Source organism: Leuciscus leuciscus (genome assembly GCF_965113295.1).
Source record: "Leuciscus leuciscus genome assembly, chromosome: 3".
Classification (NCBI taxonomy): domain Eukaryota; kingdom Metazoa; phylum Chordata; class Actinopteri; order Cypriniformes; family Leuciscidae; genus Leuciscus; species Leuciscus leuciscus.
In genome coordinates, this window is record NC_138727.1 from 4,058,381 (window position 1) to 4,084,696 (window position 26,316).

The 26,316-nt window shown below is 38.6% G+C and overlaps 1 protein-coding gene across 1 annotated transcript in view; it reads right to left on the reverse strand.

Moving 5' to 3' along the window:
• Positions 1-741: 741 nt before the first annotated feature.
• gpc5a (glypican 5a) overlaps positions 742-26,316 on the reverse strand; it is a 195,539-nt gene continuing 169,964 nt past the window's right edge. Inside the window, exon 8 of the mRNA XM_082163830.1 lies at positions 742-1,533. Coding sequence (XP_082019956.1) covers positions 1,391-1,533 — 143 coding nt within the window. The 3' untranslated portion in view covers positions 742-1,390. The remainder of the gene's footprint in view (positions 1,534-26,316) is intronic.

Sequence of the window (26,316 nt, forward strand, 5' to 3'; positions counted from 1 at the left end):
TTCAGTTGACCGTTTGGGGCAAAGTTTTCATTGTCAGAAAGAGCTGTGAGAGAACAGGATATGAAATGAGCGATTCCTCTGTATTTATCTTCTCCTGGACCTCTGAGACTGCGTTCTACAAGGGGAAGGTGCACATTTAATAGTCTAAAAAGCTCTTCAGCTCTAGACAAACACAGTCTGGAGTGACAATACACGTCCGGCAGAGTCAACATGAAACAACATCCACGACACATTTTACTTGCATAATGTGACATATGTCTGCATTAAAAAAGGATATTCAATGAGAAATAATGATGGGCTGGATCTCATTTTCTCCATGTTTCCCAATGGTCATGCTTTTTGTTCAAATATATTGTTATTTGTTACTATTGCTGTAACAATTTGAGTTGACAATTGAATCCAATAAGGGTGAAAACATTCAAAGTGAGCATGAATAAAAAAAAAATAAAAAAAATAAAAAAAAAATAAAAAAAATTATGAGCAGCACAATTTTGCACTAGTAAATATTAGTAGTGACACTTTATGATTTGATTTTTTTAACATTAGTTAATGCATTAGTTAACATGAACAATGAGCATTTTTTACAGCATTGCATCTTTGTAAATGTTAATGAAAAATATTCATTGTTTGTTCACGGTGCATTTACTAATGTTTACTAATATTTAAAAAATTATACTATTATACTGTAATAATAGAGCATATATATTTTAATTTTTTTCATTTAACTTCCTGTGGCAAATATTTAGTTTCATTATATGTTTAATGTCACTCTGTAACCAAGAATAAATACATTGTAAATCAACACATCTTTATACATTTTGTTAAGGTGCGTCATACGCCATTTCAGATGCAAAGAAACAACAACAGTACATTTAAAAATGCTGAAAAAGGAGGTCATTTAGGTACATGGTACCAAGACATATTCAAAAAAGCAGTACGTGACATCAGAAATATTGCATAACTTCTATTAAAAACGCTGATATGCGACTGTGCTCATTTCAGCTCAGAACTATGCTTTGAATAGATCATACATCATTAAAGAATTAAATTAATTCTCTGAAAGTGTTACTCTGAACCCTGTAGAAAAGACATTATTCAAGGCAGTAAAGTGTTCGCAGAATTTTTAGTAGCCTGTTACGTTCATGATAGAAACACTTTGTGATTAAAAAAAGGTTTATGAAAGGACAGTTTTGTTTCTTACTGTCCCCTCTCAGTTCATTTTATTTTCACCAATGCCAGTTTTGTCCATTCTCGATCCATTTCCATTAGAGGACATCTCGTTGCTGGAATTTCAACCTCAATGTTTTAAAAGCTGGCACATTTTCTTTCCAGAAAACAGCGTGAGAAGCGGTCCTCGGACTGGGGTTTCGGACCCAGAGTTGGCCTGATATTATCCTGACAACAGCCCAAACACGCATATCGAGACCAGAGCCAGCGGGACGGTTTGTGTTCCTCCAGCGCCAGAATTCATCTGATCAAAGTCTTTGGTTTGAGGGTGATGGTATCGGTGATTGTTGGTATTTTCCGGTGTCACTGCAAGAGAAAAGAGAAAGAAATGAAAGTATTTCCACTCGACATTCAAAGCGTGTGTTTTCAGTGTGATGAGGAATAAGGATAACTATAGATCAAGTTCCTGGGAAGTTCCTACGAATGAGTCGTAACCACTGCTGTCTTCAAGTCGTGATGAAACGACCGAGAAGAACGCACATGAAGGCATTAATGAAGAACTGTTAAAGAGGATCTATTATGCTTTTCCACATGTTCATCTTTGTTTAGTGTGTAATGTGTGTGAAAAAGCTCTGCAAAGTCACAGTGTGTCACTATATCTGTTTCTGAACTCCCTGAAACGCCTCCGTTGTAGTCTTGAGTTTTCTTCTGGGAACAAACACATCACAATATTCCTCATTTAAATCATCTTTATTAATGTTAGTTCACAGTGCATCAACTAACACATATGCATTGTTTGATTTATTTTCATCATAATGTTTAATGGTTCTTAAAGGGATAGTTCACACTGAAATTAAATTTTGGTATGTTTTAGCTTACCTCAAGGGCATCCAAGATGTCGGTGTCTTTGTTTCCGCAGTAGTTTCAATTTTGATATTTTTAGGTCAAACCGTTCTTGTCTGTGAGTCATATAATGCAGGTCTATGGTCACTATCTCAAAGAGCATGCACAGAGAAGTCCAAATTAAACAATTCCCCATCGTAATACACATTGATGGCCTAAGACACGAAACGAGCGGTTTGTGTGAGAAAACTAACAGTATTTATATTGTTTTTTCCTCTTGTACACTTTCCGGCGCTTATGCAGACTGAGCCAGAACGCGCACACACGTCACACACCAGGAAGCGCCCGCGCCCTCAGATCACTTGGACGTGGTTGTGTACAAGAGGTAAAAACGATATAAATACTGTTCGTTTTCTCACACAAACCGCTCGTTTCGTGTCTTAGGCCATCAATGTGTACTTACGATGGGGAATTGTTTAATTTGGACTCTGTGCATGCTCTTTGAGGTGGTGACCATAGACCTGCATTATATGACTGACAGACAAGAACGGTTTGACCTAAAAATATCAAAATCGAAACTACTGCGGAAACAAAGACACCGACATCTTGGATGCCCTTGAGGTAAGCTAAAACATACCAAAATGTAATTTCAAAGTGAACTATCCCTTTAAAAGTCATTGTTACGACCTGTGTTTATGTAGCCTATTGTGTTCCTCTTCTCTTCCTTATTTTGTCTGATTTTTAACAGGTTGTCCAATGATGGGCTGTAAGAAAGCCAGTGGTTGTCCAGTCAGAGCGTGGTCTTTATAAGGAGCTCATTGTTGGTTCGGTCGTACTCGTGTTGAGAGCTCCGGAATCCCTCCTCCGGCCGATGATCAAATTTGAGTGTATTAGTGATGTTAACTAGTTCAAGTGAACATGTAACATCTGAAACCATTTCCCCATGTCTAAACAACATGTCCTATAAAGTGTGGAGCGTAGGGGAGTCCTTGCCTTGTTTATTTTGAAATTGGTTTGAGCTCTGTTTTTGGCAGGGATACTTTTGTTATTGGATTAGGTTATTAATTCTCTCCTCTTTTCTTTTTTATATTGTTTTGTTTGTTATTTTGGCCTTTGGGACACCCTGAAGAGATGCTCTTTATTTCACTTGTTATTCTTTAATAAATGTATTACATTTTCTGCTTAGATTTTGTGCATGTGTTTGATTATCGACCGGAGTGATTCGTTTGCTGGGATTCCATTACCACAACCCATCATTATTTATTACGCCTCTTTAGTGTTTTCTATATTCCCCTAGAGACGGGGCGTAATAGTCATACCATTGTTAGCTGCAAGTTGGAACCATTTTCCAACAAAGGTTTCCAACATACATCCAGTGTATCCACCGGAGTCATTAAAATGGATGTACATAACGGATGCTGTCATGTATATAACAAAAGTGCACAATGCATAGATTCCCATCGTTCCTGCCAGAGGAGCTTCAAAGCCAAAAACTACATCTATCCCCCAGTAGGATCCTGCTCTCTCTCAAAAAAAAAAAAAAAGATGAGAAGATATTTCCAACCATTTTGTTTGTACATTGCAAGTTTTTTTTTTTTCTTACATTGAAGAGTCATTCTTTACAAGAACTGCTCACATTTCTTGGCACTGGACCGCTTGGGAATATTTATTTTAACTCTGATATGTTTGAATATGCTTGGCAAACCATAATCCATTATTAACGCAATGGAAGATTTAGACGGGACCATACATAATCAAAGAGCAAACAAAAGATACTGTGAGCGATCTACGCGATACACACTTGCACAAGGAACGCACGCGTTCGCCAGGGTCAGCAAAAGCCATTGACATGATTCCCTCAAGGAGCCACAAATCATGTTTGAGCTTTTGTCAAATAAATCTGTGTGGACTGAAATTAAGCAGGTATCGATCGACTGCTGTGATGTCCCCGGACGGCCATCTTAAGGGCTGATAGGAGACACGCGTGGGATATTCGGAAGCCCGCCGGTCCGACTGAAGACATCGATCCTCAAGCGCCTTCAGAAGCTCGATGAGAAGCGGCAGCATCCGATGAGACACTCGTGAGAGAAAACATGCCAGCGGTGGTCGAGGTACAAATCCTGTCCATAGTGCAGCTCTTCAAAGTCCAGCGCTGCTTTCATAGGTTTGACAACACACAGAGCAAACAAAGATGAACAGAAGGGGTCGAACGTCTTATCTAAACCACCGCTGATTCTGAGAGATCTTCAAAACATAATGGAAAAAGGCAGATTTTGTAAACCAACCAGGGGATCTGATAAACAATGACCTTACATGCTTACGATGCGTTATTGTCACTGTGCACAAAGTTGAATTCTACGTCTCGTCAACTCTTATTGACAGTTCAAATGAATGAAATTGTTGCTGCAAATCTCTGTCAATGTGAGCGTCTTTAAAAAAATAAAAAAATAAAAAATAATATATATATATATATATATATATACTGTATATACTGTGGCAGAACCATGTAGATTCTCAAGGGCAGTAAAAAAAAGTAAGCACACACACATTCTTGTACATCTATCTTTATGAGGACATTCATTGACGCAATGCAATCTCTAGCCGCTTACCCTAACCTTACCCATCACAACTAAGTGCCTAACCCAAACCCTGACCCTAAACCGACCCTTAACCTCATTATAACCTTATCCCTAAAACCAAGTCTTGACCCTCAAACAGGCCTTTAAAGGCTCTCAGAAACTGAGGACCGGCCAAAATGTCCTCACTTTACTCTCTTTGTCCTCACTCCAATGGTCTAAAACTCAAACTGGTCCTCACAAAGATAGTTGTACAAGTACACACACACACACACACACACACACAAATGTGTCATACTCGAATACAATTTTTATTTAAATGTTACCAATTACCAAGTTACTACTTTTCCGTGCAAAATGTCAAATACATAAATAAATAAATATTCTGTCTTTTGTTGATGTCAAGGACTGTGTGTCCCATCAAACTCAATGGTATTTGAGCAAATGAATCTGTCACTCAGTAAAATTAGACAGGTGTCAACACAGACAGGTTGCATGACATCCTTTCATCCTCAAAAATCACGAACAAAACCGCACAAACTTCAATCATGGTACCGTGTTGTGTCATCGCTTGATGTCCAAAGTAACATAATATGCAAAACCAGAGCCGCACTTACAACATGTTTGGCTTGTAGTCCCACAATTAAGATAAAATGTTCGAAATCTGAAGCCGCATGCGTGACTGTTGCACAGCTGTGCTGGTCATTACGCCTCGAGCTGGGAGCACTGGTCTGATTACTCTGTCCCACCGGAGCCGTGTCAGACCCCATTAGGAGAAGGAAGACAAGAGTGATGACCCATCTCCTCCGATGCATCCCTCCTTTCCTCCGTCTCAGCACACGCCGGCGCAGGAATACCAATGACTGGCAGCCTGTAATCTGTGAGCGGATGCTGATTACTTTCTGGACACGCACAGAATGCATATCAGGCGCTGGGTAGAGACAAACGCGCTCAGATGTGGCCAGGAAAGCCAATAACGACAAATGGATCTCGCTGCCTGGTTAAAGGGCTCAATCAATATCTTTCCAATTAGAATTTGGCTCAGCGTGGTTTTGAGTCTGAAAGAATGAGCCATATGATCACTTTTAATCGAGCATTAATCAATTAAGGTCACATTTACATTTACAAATTCACATTTCTAAATTTACAAAATGCACGTTTTGAACACAATGGGACGCAGTGTGAGGATTGTACAGGGTTGAATCTGGCATCACAAAATGGTAAAAATAAATTTTTTTTTAAAAAAATTCCTTGTTTGTCAACGACTTTGGATGATATTCCAAAATTCCTTAATATGCATCATATTAAAATTACATTTAACAATTTTAAACTTTGATTAGATGTGTTTCCATCCACCTATTTTTACGTGCATTTTGGGATATTGCATACAAAAAAAAAATGGCTATATATATATATATCATTTTTATTATTTTCTCTTGTCACTTTCTTTTATCACTTTAAACATGTAAAAAGTCCATAAATAAATATAAATAAACAGACCTCTGCTTTGCTTCTGCTTGTGTACTGATACAGTCATCTCGGTTTATCTTTAGTGAGTAAACCTGATGTCCTTTTTGCCCAGTTGATTCTCTACAGTCTGTTTCGGCCTAAACAAACGCTACACAACCAGCTTTAGCACCAGAAGAGTTTCAGATAATGCTACAAAGACAAAGTTGGAGGCTGATATAAAATCAATGCAAGTTAAATCTTTCAGACCTCTGAGAACAATGATCAATAACACAACAACCAGGAAGGAAAAAAAGCCGAATAAAGAGGCTGTCGGTGGGTGGGGATGGAGACGTGAGTTGTGTCTTGTCTTACACAATATGTTCATTCAGACTTTAAAAACTGAAACAAACACAAATAGAAAACACAAAAGAAACATGCAAGCAAATCTTTCATTTTAAATATGCAAATGCATTAATTCAAGAGACTGAATTCAACACACTGAAGTTTGTCATCTCATGTCTTTCTTCAGATATTCCATGGGAGCAATGTAAACATTTCTAGCACTGAAAATATAATCTCAAAAAACTTCTTCATTAATGATGAATTCATTCATATGTGCCAGAAATGCAACCACTTGGCATGGAACACGGCACAAACCAGAAAGAAACATTAAGATATGCAAGAGTAATTAAGCCAAACAAACAAAACACAAATTGCATAACCCTTTTATAAATCATGTTCTATAGGAGAAAACCACTTTTGTTTAAAATGCAATTTAAAGTTATTTTAGCCATCAAGTTATTCTAAAAGCATGTGCACTATCTATCTATCTATCTATCTATCTATCTATCTATCTATCTATCTATCTATCTATCTATCTATCTATCTATCTATCTATCTATCTATCTATCTATCTATCTATCTATCTATCTATCTATCTATCTATCTATCTATCTATCTAATCTATCTGTGTGTGTGTGTTTTATTTTTTTATAATAGCCCTCTTTTGTTGTATTTTATCCATTTGTATGGCAATAAAAGCTAAAAGCATGTCCTAAATAAATAAATGCAGATGTAAGTTATATTTATTTATTTTTGTTCAATGTCCAAATTTGTACAGGCAATATGAATACAATAAAAAAAAAAAAATCATACTGAAATGTATTTTGCAGGCAGCATTCCTCATGTCACAGCTGTGATTTTGCTTTGGGAATGAGCATTGCTGACGAGCTGTTCTCTTAAGGTCAGTAGAGTCGCTGTACGCTCATCAAACGCCGCTGGAAAACACTCCACAGACTGCGACTCACAGCACTTCCATTCAAACGCCAGCACAAAAGCTCAAGGTTGACGAGTTTAGTCTGCGTTCCACTTCACTTTTGTGATGTATGCTCATCACTCGCTATACATAAATATATATTCAGTGGTGTGCACACTTTACGCATTTACGTTATTGAAATGTGTCTCTGAAATGTCACTTTAGTTTTTAGTAGCATTGCACAGGTTGTAATTTTTACATCAAACGTGTACAAGTTCTGATATATATCTTTGGCCCGGTTTATACCTGGTATTAAGATGCATTTTGGTCGACCGGATCACAAGTGGACGACGCTAAATACAGGTGTAAACGGGGTCTAACATGTTTTGAGCTTGTCCACTTTCGACCAGATTGCTTTCGTAGAGTAAACGCTCATGTGGTCGAATGTGTTCAAACAGCCACAAAAGACCGTCTAACTCTCCGTCTACTGAGCTAACGCGTAAACATTATCGGAAGTGCACTAGCCAAAACGGGATTTAAACTTTGTCGGCTTTAAGATCCAAGATTGGATTGAAGATGAAAAATGTACCAAGCACAATGTTCTCTCACCCCTCTTCATTTCTAACACACACTCACAGCATTCGGCTAATCTTGTGGCTGTCAGAACAGAAGTGAAAGCTGATGCTCTCCACATGTTTTTCCGTCGTCTCCGGTTGTGTTCATATGTAAAAAAACGCATATTTTGTCCATTAGATCGAAAGATCTGAAAAAGCCTATACATTTGCCCGCCCATAGACCTTCCTCTTGAAGAAAGCAGGACAGAATTGTTTGAAACAAAGAGACAGATTAAAACACTAGGTGTAAACGGGTATGTGTCTCCCTCGTCCACTTGTGATCCGATCGACCAAAACCAGCTCAATACCAGGTGTAAACAGGGCCTTTCTTTCCTTCTTTACATCACAAAAAACAGCTGTTTTAACAGTGTAAACACTTCTCATAGCCATCCACTGTCCCATACTGATACTGGAGTAAACTTTAAATGTATCAAACAATTGAGCAGACTTTCAGGAGTCTTTTCAGAATTGTGGCTATTTACCACAGTTTTAATAAAGTAACTGGCATTTCTGTAGAATCCATAGTCACTACGATCAATTATTGTTTAGATTTAGGACACGCAACAGGAACGAGCGCAATTGACCCTTCGCAGGGAGTTTGATTGACAGGCGATCTGACCAATCATAATCCGCCATCCGCCATTTATGTCCGACAAAGCAGTGAGGAGAGTTACTAGATTAATGTTGGAGGATTTGAACCTGAAAAACGGAGTATACCGACGTCTTTCCGCGGTTAAAACAACATTCCTTCTTATGTTCTTTCATGTTTATTTGATGCTATAAATTAACTAGAAGGAAGAGAAGCTTTAACTGAGGTGCCACAGCGATCTGTCACGACACATTAAAGAGCCACAAAACGGTATTTATTGTTTAAATTTCTTTACAAAATGACCAAATTTGAAAGTTGAGACTTTGTTTCATATCAAAAGTAACCCGGTCTGTCCTGTCTGTCAGCGCGTTGTCAGTGTCCTCTCTGCTCTGCAATCATGCGCGATGTATTTTTCACTGTGTGAGAACATGGTGGGGCGTGAGAGTGGCATGGTTTGTCGGACATAGCAACAGTAACTATAGGGGGCGGGTCTTTGCGAACGGTCAATTGACAATGGAATGCGCAAAGACTTACGTTGGTTGATTAGTCGATTTAATTGATTTATGACGAGTTGATATCGCGTTTTAATATGCTCCCGTTCATAGAGATTTTTAGATGCATAACAAGGCTTTTTAGGTTGGGTCTAGGTTGGGTTGGGTTAGGTTGGGTTGAATCTGTAATCTCTGACCCAGTTTGTTTGCTGTCTGCAATACTCTGTGTTTTCAGCCAACTGGAAACCTGTGGTGGCGAAATACTATTGGGTAAATTGGCAACAGACCAAAACAAAAACAGACATTGCAACACGGAACGCACATTTCCAAGTAAAATCACTGGCTGTAGAAGTGTTTTTCAGAGAAACGAGTGAACTTAGCGTGTTTCCCTAAACATCTGCAAACATATTATGGTGTTCTGATGCTTTAGTACAGTCAAAAACGTACACACAGCACCTTTAAGTAGCTCTTATAAACGTGCCTTAGAAAACATTACAGGTGTGCATCTTGAGACAAAACAATGGCACTGACATTTTAAGATATATCAGTGAAAGTTGCTTCGAGTTAAAACAGCTCAAACATGCATTTTAGTCTGAGATTTTAGTCCGTCCAGTGATGTCTCACTGCAGAGATGAGACATCTACACAGAGCAGTGCACACACACACACACACACACACACACAGCCACACACACACACACACACACACACACACACACACACACAGAGAGAGCTCAGTTTTACATCTATTTTGTAGAAAGTATGTAGTGCAACAAGCTTAAATATGTACCATGAACTGTATCGACTCCTAGAATACAACATTCAGCAGACGGAGGCTTGCTAATAGAGACAGAGAACATGAGGAGAAGAAAGAAGAGGGGAGTGGTGTCGTCTCGAGAGCACTCATGTTTCCGGCTGTAGGAGGGAGTGGAGAGGAAGGTTTATCCGCATGAGACCCGTGTGTGTGAAGCTGGCAGAAAGCTCTCGCTCGCCCACCCGACAGGCTCAGGAGTCCACCGCTGCTTCACTCCATTCATCCACAGCCCCGCAGGACAGCACAGAGCATCGCCTGAGTCCAGTATCCCAGTGCATGCTGGGATTCGGTTCATTCTGCTCCAGCGGCTTTGTGTTCACGCAGCGTTTATTGTAATGTCCGTGAACAGATGTTAAAACGGACAATCTATGAGTCTTTTAGTTCATCGCTAATGCGTTCCACTTGTGCTCAATAATGCTTTCCACTTGTGTCTTTTCTTTAAACTCAACATAAACTCAACATGTTACCACCTATACTACACCTTCATGGTCTTAGTCACTTTCGCACATGAAACCTGTTAGATTGCTGTAAAAATAACAGATTATACGGAAAGCTGTTCACACTCGCAACAGCTTTACGTCTTTTTACCACATTGGCAATCTTCACGCGTCAGCACCAAAATGTTGTTAAAACAAATGTGATTTAATCCGGCTGAACTGTTCCAGAATTCTGTCGACTTATGTCTTCATTCGCTCAGATGTAGAGAAGATATATATATATATATAGCTGAAACAAAATATAACTATTACATGGGAAACTTAGATAAGTTGAAGTATAACAATTACTAAAAATAAAACTGAAATAAAAATAAAAGGTAACTAGAAATATATAAAACAAAAAATTCTAAAAATGACAAAAGCATAAAAAAAAAAAAAAAAAAAAGATTTAAAAAAAATATCATTCAAAATATTAATAAATACTATAATAGTATATAAATAATGCTAAAATAACACTGATGTGTGAACAATTGCAATATAATAACCTGCTCCGTCTCCAAAAATGACATCACTAACCCCTCCCCTTCCACTTTTTTTTCTTCCCACCATTTCCTAACGGATAAAACCACACCACCGAACATCCTAATTCACTCAAACTGGAAATGTTTCACATTTAGAATAATTAGAAATAATTGCCTTTGCATTTCATAGTAATTCCATGTCAAGTCCAGCCTGGCTAACGTCAGACCACTTTCTCTTTGAGACGTGGTCTGGATACTACATGTTCATTTTCTCGTATTTGAGGCGTGGTTTACGAATGCCCAGAGCCGTTTATTGGGCGCTACAAATGTCTATCAAATGCGCCTGTACGTAGCTTATAGCCAATCGTTTCAAATTATACCAGATGACGTAAGTAGAGCGACAGATATTCAACGAAGAAGACGACGATGGGTCAGAGATTTATGTGTACACCAGAGAGTCCTGCACGGGTCCGATTTTGTAAATCCGCACCCGACCCGCTTAAAATAGAACCGACACCCGACCCGCACCCGAAATAAAATCAGTTTAGCCAATCACATTATAGACACTTACAAAAATGTTTATTGCCAGGTCATACAGAAGTTACACGACAATTAACACAAGGACAACTTCAGCCGAAGCTGTCAAAAGGCCGGTACATTAAGAACATGGCTAACGTTACCACACAAATCGAACAGACGCGGCTACACCACTATATGCCACGCAATTTCGTCTAGCCTACATCTGACAATTTTGGGTTCAAACACGCCCTGCACACCACACATACTAACAGTGTTAAATATGAAAAATACCGTTCGATAGAACGGCTTTGTTACCAGTTATCTGCGTGCTTCCTCAGGGATGAAGTTCCACATTTGCGGCTATCCAACACGAAAATGTTTGCAGCAAAGCTTTTTACAATATTTTCTTCAGATAACTCCAAATTTCTCCCACACACTGGACTTGATTTTTGATGACGTATTGTCGACAACTTTACAATCTCCACTAGCTATTCTTTTCTTCAACTCCTCAGCATCCATCTCGACGACTGCAAGCAGATCGCGCGCGCGGTTATGATGAATTTTTAAAAGTGGAAGTAGCCTAGGTAACGTTATAGATCCTGGGAGGGGTGGCGCGTCGGCACAAATAAACTGATGTGGATTTTAAATTATTTTATCAACTTGAAATACAGGCATATTTTTGTAGATGTGTTTGCTTGCTAAACTAAATATGCATATATTTTTACGTCTGTCATGTTGGATCCATAGATAAACAAACTGCTTCGGTGTGTCGCATATACTTCGTCATCGTCTTGCTGCTCCCTCCCCGTTCTGTGATTGGTTCCCTATTTCAGGGGAAAAATTTGCCCATGGTAGCCAGACTACCTTGCAGCGTGAATAAAATCGCGCTGCTCAAGGCAGTATGGGGAAACCCAGGCTATGTCAAGTCCACAATCTAGGCAACATTTTCTCATTAGCCGGTTTTTATTCATGTGTACGAAATCCCTATAAGCATACCCCTGCTAAAATATTTCCTATCCTAAATCCGTATACATATATATGTTTCCACACCAGAAGACACTTCAATTGACTACATAAATATATTATGAAGACTGCATGGGATAAATGATGCAACCCGCATGCAACACTAGATGTTCACTGTATGGAAGTGTGATGATGAGGTGGTCAGTCGCTGGGATGTTGCTAGATCATTTCTACTGTGTGCTTGCTATGATGTGACCAAGTAGCAAAGCAAAGGTGAATCATACAGTATTGATATTCAAAATACGATCTCACAATATGTGACACAATCTGTCACACGAGAGCCACATCAGGGCCGCTCTGTCATTAGAAATATGGCTTTCTGCTGTTCCGGAAGTAAAGTAGGCTAGAGCTTTTCCCAAAAATTCACATTGAATAAAAACCTGGCTGCAACACTATTATTGTGGCAGGGTAGAGGCGAGAGACGTGACACACATACTGCTCTGTATGGCCATTACATCACTGTCAATCACATAGCCCATGCAGGCGAGTTAGTCCTGACCTTGCTGATGAATATGAAGAAAATCATTGAACTTCCAGGGTTTGATAGATGATTGAAGGCACACATCATTCACCCTGTTCCCCGACTCGTGCCAATGCAGTTCAACAGCGTTCGGCCCGCCTGAGGGAAGTGAGTGCTGATGTCTTCAGAGAAAGACCGTATTCAGATTTCTGTAGCGCGGGTCATTTTGCTTTGAACAACATTAGTTGCGACCTGCTGCTTGGAAATCACAGACATCTGCTCATGCCAATAGCAGGACAACAGAACAGGGATGGATTTTATGAGATGAAGTAAACGAACAATTTAGGCTAACGACAGCAATTTCAGCACACAACACGGTAACTAAACTAAATTACTCCTGTGAAAACATTCGTGCGACATGATGCATTCGAGCAGTTTTAGTGGAGACACTTAAGTTAACCTGACATGTTTATTTATTTATTTTTCACTTATTTTTATAGTGTTATTTTAGTATTATTTATATACCATTAAGGTTGCAACATTTTCAACTTTGGAAATTTTCAATGGGAATTAACGGGAATATATAGGAATTAACTGGAGTGAACTGAAAATGTGCTAAATTGCAGGTTAGCCTATAACAGGGATCTTAAATATAGTTGAAAATATATACATATTGCAGCATAATATTGGTTAAAACTTGTTTATTTTATTCAAAATTCATTTTTTTTTTTTTTTTTTTTTCAATGAAAGAATCGATTAAAATTCTACTCACCAATAAACCAAAGTTAAACATTAAAAAAAAATTACAATTTTTATACTTCTGCTTGTAACTGATGGAGTTTGTTTAAATCATCCCAAATTTCCAATTAATTCCCGCAAATTGCCGTTAAGTTTAACTTAGAATATTTCCAACATTCCCCAGCTAAACTTTCAAAGCTTGTGGAAAGTTTCCATGAATTTACCGAAAATGTTCAGCCCCTTTGCAACCCTAGAGTTTTTTTGAATTAGCTTTTATTTGTTTTATATTTTCAGTTTTTATTTTAATGTTAGTTAAATTTTTTGTAGTTTTATGTCCTTGCCATTTTTATTAGTTTTATTATTTTTTAAATATGAATACATAATTTTTTTTCTTCAGTTTTAGTTCAGCTTTACTTTTTATTTCCAGTTAGTAATTTTACTGCTTCAACAGTTTCTCATCTAATTTTTAAGTTTTATGTCATTTCAGTTTTATTTAAATTAACAAAAATGCTAATACAAAAAAGGAAAAGAAAAACAAATAAAAATAAATGCAGAATTCTAAATAAATTAACATTTACATTTTGAAAAATTTTATAAAAAACATCAATACAAATTCATAAATACTTTTAAAAATAGTTAAACATTATAGGTGATTAAAAAACATCAATTAAAATGGAATATGAAAAAAACTGCATTTTTTATTTATTTACCAAATTTGTAGACTTATAAACTTACAGACTTCAAGACTTTTTATGTCCTCAAAAGTAAAGGATCCGTAAGCTTAAACCATTAAATGAGCTTCTTTTTTTCTGAAAAACGTTATCACTGTTCACAAAAAAGTATACAACTCACAAGCAAAATTTTACAATCTTGCGATCAATTGAAGTTGTTCTATGTTGACATCAAACTAATTTTTATTCTGCTAAAAATATAAAACATAAAAAAAAAAAAAAAAGAAAAAGAAAGTTGATGCATCAAAAGATGAATGAGAATCAACACGTGCTTTGCAGCCACATCTACAGTATATTAAATTAATAGGCACACATTCAACAAACACGATACATGAGGCTTTTTTTTCAACTATTTTGAGATGTTGGACACACCAACATCTTGCTATTATGACCAGCTCTGACTAAAAGGTTTTCCCTCAATGGAAACCGCAGCATTCAAGTGAGCTTATCTCGTAAACACAGTCATTCTGACATGACTTGAAAGCAGCGTAAGTTTGGGGTCTCTGGGGGTCTAAAAGCCCAACAGCAGTAAAACAGCTCTGAAAGGCTCTGGGTTCCAAGGCCACGATAAAAAACAAGGACCTTCAAAGGCTCTGACCCTCCCTAAAGTGGGGAATAGCGGGACGGTTGAGTGGCAAAGGAAAGCAGAGGTGATGCATCTTTCATGAGATGTGCTTCCTCGCAGAAGTAATCCAGGTCAAACCAGATTGACTTCCCCTGATACCGGCGCTGGCAACCTCTCCTGATCAAAAAATCACACCGGACTGCAAGCATTCGGGTTCAGGCTCGTTTAGATGAACTCCATCCAAAAGAACATCACATTCATTTCTTGAAATAAAAACACCTGTGCACAACATCTAATGAATTGCTTTTGAGCTCTCGCTTCCCTTTTCTGAACGCCCGGAGAATTCAGCGTTCGCTCTGTCTTTATTTTGCACATCATCAACTTTTATTTCTAATAGTCTGAGAAATCTGTATATGAGAAACTGCTTGTATAAAATTGCAACGCACAACAAAAGTTCAGCATGTCTGAGAGTGTTTCATGCCGGACTGCTCTCTGCACTTCAGACGAACAAGACGCTGCTTTGGTCTTCCAAGACTTTCAGATGGTGAAACATGAAGTAAAAAACTGACTACAAGCACAGCTTCACCATCACTATTACAAACTCAGTGAGGACTAGATGTGCAGCAACACTTCAGACAAAAATGAAATTCATTTTTGTATTGCATTTCTGTCTTCTGAAGAATTTCCACAAAAAAACAAAAAAACAAACACAGTTTTACACCGATGAAAGAAAGATGAAAGAAAGTTTGGAATGACATGGGTGAGTTCATTGGTGACAGAATTTTAATTTTCATATCATGAATTATTGATATTTCTTGTTTTTAATGCCATTATGGTTCTTAAAAGGATACTTCACTTTGAAATAAAATGTTGGTATGTTTTAGCTTACTTCAAGGGCATCCAAGATGTAGGTGTCTTTGTTTCCACAGTAGTTTAAATTTTGATATTTTTAGGTCAAACCGTTCTTGTCTGTCAGTCATATAATGCTAGCCTGGCAAGCCAGACCTACATCAAGATGTTGGGTCTGGCAACTCACCATAGACACACTCAATCCGAGGGGCGGGATAAACGGCTGTCTTTCAAATTCCCTCTGCACGCAATAGGACAGCGCTTCAACCAACCAGAGCGTTTTCCCAACAGCGGAGCTAGTTGATAGATTCAACTTTTGCCATATCTGGCCGGCAAAACTACGAACACATCTTCCTTTTTTTAAGAATGACTTCAGTGCTGTTCTATGCTCTTTTCTCAAAGAAAAACTTAACTCCAAGTCCTCCAGAGTCGCGGACAAAGCCGATTCGAAAGATGTTCGCCAGCAGCAGCCAAGTGGCTGGGAACCGTCGCAAGTTCACTCTGTCGTCATATGTTAAGCCCGCCCCGCCTACTCTATACACGACGTGATTGGCCTGACCCAATTTAGGTTTTTGCAGCTCGAAAGTCAATGGAGAGTTGCTAGACTGCCCTGGCTGCAAAATACATTTTGCTGCCGCTAGGGTGCGTCTAGATTTCTAGGCTAATATAATGCAGGTCTATGGTCACCACCTCAAAGAGCATGCACAGAGAAGTCCAAATGAAACAATTCCCCATTGTAAGTACACATTGATGGCCTAAGACACGAAACGAGCGGTTTGTGTGAGAAAACGAACAATATTTATAATGTTTTTACCTCTTGTACACAACCACGTCCAAGTGATCTGAGGGCGCGGGCGCTTCCTGGTGCGTGACGTGTGCGCGCGTTCTGGCTTAGTCTGCGCAAGCGCCGGAAAGTGTACAAGAGGTAAAAACGATATAAATACTGTTCGTTTTCTCACACAAATCGCTCGTTTCTTAGGCCATCAATGTGTACTTACGATGGGGAATTGTTTAATTTGGACTTCTCTGTGCATGCTCTTTGAGATAGTGACCATAGACCTGCATTATATGACTCACAGACAAGAACGGTTTGACCTAAAAATATCTAAATCGAAACTACTGCGGAAACAAAGACACCGACATCTTGGATGCCCTTGAGGTAAGCTAAAACATACCAAAATTTAATTTCAAAGTGAACTATGCCTTTAAAGATTCCTCCAGCAAACAATCCAGTTGTAATGCTTCAGTAGCGAGAGTTACAGTCTCCTCTGGTCTCACATCAAAAGCGAAGGTGGTTCCACCCCAAAAGATATTCATCAGCTCATTAGCATAGCGGCCTCAGCGGGATGTTTTTGCCTAAAATCACATTTGCATAATGACTTTAGGTTCTCCCATTTACTCACTTCTTTTTCTTGTTAACCTCTCATTAACCTTTTTATTAACAGTCTTGGCACTCGGATCACGCCGAGACTTGTCCTAAATTCATCAAACAACTGGGCGGATTTCTAATGCGGCTCATTAGGCTAAAAACCAACGACATCCCAATCAAAAGTGCAGTTTAATAATGCACTTTGGACGGGTGGGAAACTGCTGGGTAAAAATCGAGTCCAAGAGCCTGTATTTATTTTTCCAAAAACATAGTTGGAATAAATGGGAAAACACTTAGTCTTTCATTGGAAATTGCTCTCTCAAGCATAAAAAAATATATATAAACAAGCAATTACAAAGAAATTGTGGAACAGAACTCTGCGATAATCGATTGAGTTTTGATGGACTAAACCAAAAAGTCTGCAGATCCAACAAAGCTATATTTTGTGCAAGAAACGGCGTCATTTTTTATTTACTCAACCCTGATTTATTTATCTTCGCTCACCAAGTAGTCTCTCATCCTCACTCCATCTCCAGCACCAGAAAAATATCAAAAGCCTGTGATTCTGTTTCATCCCCATAAGTTACAAAGTTCTGAATTTTAATGACGAGCAATTTCCAAAACTGCCTCGTCCGTAATGAACCCATCAGACGGTGAGCTGTAAACGCTCTCCGCTTCGTTCTTCTGAGAGAAACCTACAGGACACTTAATTGTGCAAACAACTAAAAACAACCAAATACTGTATATTACAGTCTAATGTCTATTTCAATCCGCTTTAGCCTTCAGCTACAATTCTGAAGAGCTGCAATGAATCTTTCATATTGTGACTGCTTCTATTTGATCACTTATTCAAAGTTAAATATTAAAAATGATGAAAGAAAGCCATGACTTAAAGAAAAGTTTAAAAAGTCTTTAAGCACACAACAATGACAGTATATAAATATATATATATATATATATATATATATATATATATATATTATAATAATAATAATAATAATAATAAATAAATAAACATATATATATATATATATATATATATATATATAAATTATATAATAAAGTATATTATATAATAAAGTATATTATTAATCAAGTATATATATTATTATATATATATATAAAAAAAAATAAAAATAAAAAAAATATATATATATATATATATATATATATATATATATATATATAATTATAAATTATATAATATACTTTATTATATAATTACATAATATACTACATTTCATTTGATTATATTATTTATTTTGTTTTATTTGTTATGGATACAAACCAAAAGATAAAATATTTTTTTCATATAATATAATGTCACACTGCGCAACTATTTACTGTTGACAAATTTCTATTATCACGTCATTCAACTCACTCTGACTAGCCCTCCCACACACACACACACACACACACACACACACACACACACACACACACACACACACACACACACACACACACACACACACACACACACACACACACACACACACACACACACACAATTTTATTACTCCTGGGAAACCTCCTGACATTCTTTTGTTTATACATGTTTTTTTCCAGGGTGCTCTGCTGTTTTTTTTTTTTTTTTTTGGAAAGCTTGTAAACTGAAAATCCAGGCGTCCATGTTCCTGAAAGCTGCCAGAGCTCTGGGTGTTATAAATAGTTGAGCCCCCTTCTTCATGTAGCATTGCCCTACAAGTGGGAATTTCAGAAGCCCATAATTTGATTCATGACATTCCTTGAGAGACCATTTATGGTGCGAGAAAGGTACGGGCCGGACGGGAGAGCTCTCGCTTTGAAGTCTGTGCAGATAGCAAATGAATTCCATATGATACAAAATCCATCCCATGCCCTCAAGTCTTGACCATTTTAGGCTATGACTGCCAGCACAAGAACGCTGAGAGGTCTGTGTGCTACTTCATTAGTTTCCAGAAGAGCTAGTGTTAAAAAAAAGATTAAAAGTGCATAAAATAGTTATAACATGTCTAGATATCAGAAGCTCACGAAGACCTATAGCAACCATCCAGAAAACTATGATTTGACTTAAATTTATTTGGTTGGAAACAATGCATTTTAATGACTTTAAAACGCTTTGAACGCAGAGTGCATTTATTTCAGAAAATATTAAATCTGTTTAACTTTATACCTTTAGTACTGTAGTGCTTATTCCTCAACATATACAACTTACATAATATCAGATTCAATAATTAATGCTTAGTCTTATAATGTTTTGGCAACACAATTTGAATTTGCTATAATTTACCATATTTTTCCCCTTAAAAATGAATGAAAAAAAGTTGACTATTTTATTCCCTAAACAATGAAAGGAATAGAAATATTTGCCACAAAGCAGAGGAGGCATAGTGAACTTTTTAGCAGTTAGTTTCTCTCTAAATGCTAAACTGACTGCATATATTTGGTATTGAAACAATGAGTAAATGAAATAAAAAAAAACAATCTTGCATTTGCATTTAAATCTGCATTTTTGCCTTTAAAATGTAGTACATTTAATTTGAATGCATTCAGTGCCTCTTTAAAAATAAATAACACAAAATAATACATAAAATATGTTTTCCACAAGCAATGGGCCAAACTGAGTAAACAAACTGCTTTTTCTTTTCAATATATTAGTAAAAGTAAACAAAAATGTCACCACCGCTAACACTAAAATACAAGTGGAAGTCCAACGGGATTTGGATATCATTTCTGATCTATAAGGAGCGTGGAACTGTCACAACTGATGAGGTAGTTCTCAAAATGAAGACGAGGAAGATTAAAAGCTAACTTTATTTAAGGCGAGACACTACAGGTGAATAGGGTAACATTTTTAACTAGCAGATATCACCATGAAACTTTCCTAGTTGATTACCTACATTAAGATGAGAAAAAAATGTATTACAAGTTTTCTGTAATTTAATGTTTAAATATGCAAATTAGGTAATATCTAATTAAATATGCGCTTATTTGCATATATTTTTAAAAACGAAATCTGAGTATTGGATAAAGCCAGGTTGAAAATAATTTTTTCATTGTGTTCACATATTAGTTGGGGAAAAAAATACAGAGGGATTTATGGATATATACTTCTGTTATCCTGTAAATCAGAATATACTAGCCTTAAAAAAAATTTTTCGCCATGTTTTTGGGAATAAAATGTTATATAAATCATGCTAGGAATAATATATTTACAATTCCCTCTGTAAATGTCTTCATAATATAACTAGGTACAAGACTGGAAAGTTTGGTGTATATAGATGCTACTGAAGTGGAGATTTCAGACTTGGAGAATGAGAGAAAAGTCATTTTGAGAAAATGGGCTTTAAAGATTTATCATCAGCCAATGAGATTGCGCATTCAGCCCTTTTACTTTCACGATTGGTTGCTGATAAAAAAGGAAATGACCATATTTGGATCCGACAGCATTGCACAGGAGAGAAAGAGCTTTCCAGCGGTGTGTGTGATGATTAGATTAGATTAGATTAGATTCAACTTTATTGTCATTACACAAGTACAGGTACAAGGCAACGAAATGCAGTTTAGGTCTAACCAGAAGTGCAATAGCAGCAAGTGCAGGATATACAGTGGTTCCATAAGTGCAGAACATGGATATGTACTGAATAAATATAGAGTTGAATACTATTATAAACAAAAATTTACAGATAGATTGTCCTATGAATATAATATACAGATAACTATTACTGTGAACAGAGTTTACAGCTAGATATGTACTGAATATAATAATATACAGATGGCTATTACTATAAACAGAATGTTTACAGATAGATATGTACTGAATATAATATACAGATGGCTGTTACTATAAACAGAATTTTACAGATAGATATGTACTATGAATATATATACAGATGGCTGTTACTATAAACAGAATGTGAGCATAATATACAGATGGCTATTACTATAAACAGAATTTAACAAATAGATATATGTATAAGTTAGGCTAATGAGCAGTATAACAATGGATTTAAAGTAGTGCAAATAAAGTTTGGACAGAAGCTATCCGAGTGAAAGTGCAGTGGAAAGTAATTGCATATTACAGTTAAGGTACGATATTGCAATGTATATATAAACAGTCGGTACTGTAAATAAACAGTCGGCAGTGCAAATTGAGCATATTCCAGTCAAGGTAGTAGTGCAAGATGCATATGTAAACAGTTGTTACTGTAATAACAGTCAGCAGTGCAAATGAACATTATAGTATTGCAAATAACAAAATGGAGGCAGGTGTGAGGAGGGAGAGGAGAGTCAATCAGTATATGAGGGGAGTGGGATCAATGAGGGTTAGAGTTTAATAAAGAGACAGCTCTGGGGAAAAAACTGTTCTTTAGTCTGCTGGTCCTGGTCCGGAGGCACCTGAAACGCCTGCCGGAGGGCAGGAGAGAAAACAGTCTGTGGGCTGGGTGAGAGGAGTCCTTAAGGATGCTGCGAGCTCGATGCAGACAGCGTTTCCTCTGGATGTGCTCGATGGCAGGTAGTGGAGTCCCAGTGATGCGCTGGGCGGTTTTCACCACCCGCTGCAGTGCCTTGCGCTCTGCAACAGAACAGCTCCCATACCACACTGTAGCACAGTTGGTCAGGATGCTTTCTATTGCACAGCGATAGAAGTTCACCAGGATAGTGGAGGAAAGCTGATTCTTCCTCAGTGTCCTCAGGAAGAAAAGGCGCTGGTGAGCCTTCTTGACCAGGCTGGAGGTGTTGGTTGTCCAGGTCATGTCCGCCGAGATGTGGATCCCCAGGAACTTGAAACTGGAGACACGCTCAACAGCCATTCCATTGATGTGGATGGTGTCGTGTGTGCCTCTTGACACTTTCCTGAAGTCCACGATGAGCTCCTTCGTTTTGGTGGTGTTGAGGAGCTGGTTATTTTCGGTGCACCATGTGGCCAGGTGCTTGATCTCCTCCCTATAGGCAGTCTCATCGTTGTTGCTGATGAGACCAATCACCGTAGTGTCGTCCGCAAACTTGACGATGGAATTAGATCCGTACACAGGCTTGCAGTCGGAGGTGAAGAGGGAGTAGAGGAACGGGCTTAGCACACAGCCCTGTGGTACACCAGTGTTGAGTGTGATGGATGTGGAGCAGTTGGAGCCTGATCGAACATTCTGGGGTCTGTTGGTCAAGAAGTCCAAAATCCAGTTGCACATGGAGGTGTTGAAGCCCAGGTCTCCAAGTTTGGCTATTAACTTAGTTGGGATGACAGTGTTGAATGCTGAGCTGAAGTCAACAAACAGCATGCGTGCATAAGTGTTCTTATTGTCCAGATGTGTGAGCACAGAGTGCAGTGCCATGGAGACTGCATCCTCTGTGCTCCTATTGCTACGGTAGGCAAACTGGTGTGAGTCCAATGTGGATGGTAGAGAGTCTTTTAGGTGTGCCAGGACCAGCCGCTCAAAGCACTTCATTACGATGGGTGTGAGTGCTACAGGGCGGTAGTCATTAAGGCACTTCGGGCTGGAGTGTTTTGGCACTGGCACAATGGAAGTGCATTTAAAGCATGTTGGTACAGCTGCTTGGGCAAGAGACAGGTTGAAAATGTCTGTAAAAACCCCAGCGAGCTGCTCCGCACATGCCCTGAGTACGCGTCCAGGGATGTTGTCTGGTCCAGCAGCCTTGTGCGCGCTGATCCTGCTCAGTGCATTGCAGACATCTGTGGAGGAGAGTGTGATCGGTGGGTGGTCAGCTGAGGATTTGAGCTTGGTGGCAGTTTCTCTGTTGTCTCTTTCAAAGCGAGCATAAAAGTCATTTAGCTCGTTCAGGAAGTTGACATCAGTGGCTGCGGGGGTGGAGTGAGAGGGTTTGTAGTCACTGATGGCCTGAATGCCCTGCCACATGCGCCGAGGGTCAGCGTTGGAAAAGTGTCCCTCTATCTTAAGCTTGTAGCAGTGCTTGGCCTCTTTGATGCCCCTTTTCAGATTTGCTCTGGATGTGCTATAGGCTTGTGCATCTCCTGATCTGAAGGCAGTATTGCGTGTCTTCAATAGGAGTCGCACTTCCCTGTTCATCCATGGCTTCTGATTTGGGTATGTGGTGATCTGCTTCTGGGTTGTAACACTGTCAATGGTGGTATTAATATAATCCAGTACAGAGGAGGTGTAGCAGTCAATGTCCGTGTGAGAGCCACTGGTGGCTTGAGAAGCAAACATACTCCAGTCTGTGTGTAGAAACCTTTCCTGGAGTGAGAAATCTGCCCCCGCAGGCCACACCTTGATGGTCTTCACTGATGGCTTCACGCGATTGATCAGAGGTGCATATTTGGGGGTGAGGAACAAAGAAAGGTGATCTGACTGTCCCAAGTGGGGGAGGGGTGTCGCGACGTAAGCTTCAGCCATGTTTGTGTAAACATGGTCTAAGGTTTTGTTTCCTCTGGTGTGACAGGAAACATGCTGGTGAAATTTCGGTAGCACAGACTTTAAGTTTGAATGATTAAAATCACCCGCAACAATAAACGCAGCTTCCGGGTGAACGGTCTGTTGTTTACTGATGGCTGCGTGAAGTTCTTTCATAGCAAACTTGGCATCAGCATCCGGGGGAATATAGGCTGCAGTTATAATAGTGGAAGTGAACTCCCGCGGTAGATAAAACGGTCTACATTTAACCATGAGAAACTCAAGGTTAGCTGAACAATGTCTCCCAACAATAGCAGAGTTTGTGCACCAAGCTTTGTTAATGTAAATGCACAATCCACCACCTCTGGTCTTACCGGAGCCATCTAATGTTCTATCCGCCCGGAATGTATGGCGTCCCGCTAGCTCAATAGCGTTGTCCGGTATTCCGCTGTTTAACCATGTTTCCGTGAAAATTAGAACATTACAGTTCAAAAGTCTCTTGCTGTATGTGATGTTGAGTCGAATCTCCTCCATTTTGTTCAACAGTGACCGTACATTGGCAAGGAAAATGCTGGGTAAAGAGAGCCGGTGTGGTGTTAGCTTTAGCTTAGCTCTTAGTCCTCCGCGCTTCCCCCGCCTTTGTTTACGATCTCGCCGGCGCCTGCGAGCACTTCCGCCCGGCCGGGCAGAGTGCATAGCCTCGGGTGATCTGGCGATCTCAGGAAGGAGTCGAAGGTTGTCCATAAAACTGTCGGAAATTCGCAAACCAATATCCAAAAGCTCACCTTGGGTGTACGATGTTAAGGCACAACTGTTCTGGACGAACAGACCCGAAATGAGCAAGAAAAATACTGCTAAATTACAGAATCTGGAGAGACCGCGAGCCTCGCGATGTACTCGCGCCGCCATCTTGGATCAGAATCCAAGATGCTCTCTGATGACAGAGAGCAGACAGAGATCGCGGATCAGCATGTTGATTAAGAACGCCAACTTTTGTTAAATTTATGAGAAATCTACAGACGCAAACAGACAAAGTGTAGTGAAATAAAGACCTAAATGTGTATTTCTGACTTTTTTTCACCACAAGTCTGAAAGAACTTGTTATTGAAGACAAATATCCCAAAATAAAAAAATAAAAAATTAAAAAACGATGTTTTTGCCTGCCGTGTCTCGCCTTAATAAACACGAAGATAATACAGAGGAAGACAGCGAGAACGATCACACAAACTACTCACATATAGACCAGAACCAACAACGAACTGAAAGAAACGGGAGATAAATACACAGGGAACTTAATGACAGACAGATGAACATAATCAGTAACCAATGAGACTAACTAGCAGGTGATCAGGACTGAACTGAAGCACATGAAACCAACACACATTAATGAAATGAACACAAGACACAACATAATACTGACAGGAACAATGAAATCCCCTCTTTTGCTCTCCTTCACCCAGTGTCTGATTAAAGAGGAAAACTGAGAAAGAGAGAGAAAGACCTTCCTGCTATGTGGAGAGAAAGGATCAAGGATCTCTGGTCCATTATCTGACTGAATCAAAGAGAAGAACATGTGCCAGTGTTCGGGAGAATACAAAGGGAAGAGTCTGTAAAGCAAAAAGAAGAATGGAAGAAAGACATGCTGTACGGTAACAGGGTCAGAGGTTTTGTATAACGCAAAGGAAAGTGAGAAGAGACGTGAGAAGAGACTCTTAGAACTCTAGACCACTACAGACATGGACCATATTTGACGCACCACAGTCCTTCGAGAAATCCTTCATAAAAGTCCTGAAGCATTCTTCAAGAGTAAAAAGAAGAAACATGTATTGTGCAAACTATACTTAAGGTAGGGTAGGTGATTTTTCAGAGCCTAGCATTAGCAAGCTAGCTTTTAAAGCATAAAATCCCATTTTTCCCACCTGTCCCACTTTGCGTTGCACCGCACAGCATTTTCACCCCTTGTCCCGCACGTCACATATTGAGAAAACGTCCCGCATTTTCATCAGTCTGTTGGTTTTTAATTATCATATTAAGAAAATGTGCATGCGTTATTTTGCCTTTTTAAGAAAGCATTTTATTTATTATTTTTGTGGCGTAGTTTTTCACCTATATTTAACAGATACAAATACAACCGCCGTTTTTTAAAAATCCTATCCAATGGTTGAAAAGAAAAGAGTAAACACGGTCACTAGTTGGTTGTGACAGCTGTCAATCAAAATGTGGAGCGGTGATTCGTTCCATGTGTTCACTGTCAGAAAACAAATGGATAATTCGGTCAATACAAATTCAATTTTTTAAATTAACAGAATTCATCAACCTGATGGGGTTGTTTTAATTCACATCCTTTCTAAACATATGAAAATGTTTGGTTTAATATATGCTTAATGTGTAAGACTGTCAATTATCTAATTTCATGTTGTTTTATTTTATTTGTTCATTATTTATTTTGTTGGATTTTAATTGGACTTGGTCAGAACTGTACCATCTGCATGATGCTGCTGTCTTTGGACTCAGTGATGTTGAATTTAAATGACATGTAAAATAAAGACATGTTATGTTACATTGTAATGTGATTTTCTGGAAGGGACTAAAGAACAAATAATTTTTATCAGCTGAAAGGCAGAATACAAATGTTTTTAATAAGTTAGATAGACAGTATATAACAGTTTCAGGATATGTTTTAGTGTTGGTAACGTCCCACACAAACTTATAATCGTCCCACATTGTGTTTGTGTGATGGTGGTCACCCTATCCCCATGTCTTAAAGCACATAACATTACACTAACATTACAGCTCTGAAATCTACCATCTGACTGCTGCAGATTCATTTTGGTGTTGATAGTGTTGACATAGAAACACATAAATCTGAGTCCGAGGACGTGAGCAGCTACATGGTATGAAAGCAGCATAAGCTGTTTGTTTCGGTTCAGGAGGAACTGTAAAAGGTGGCTACT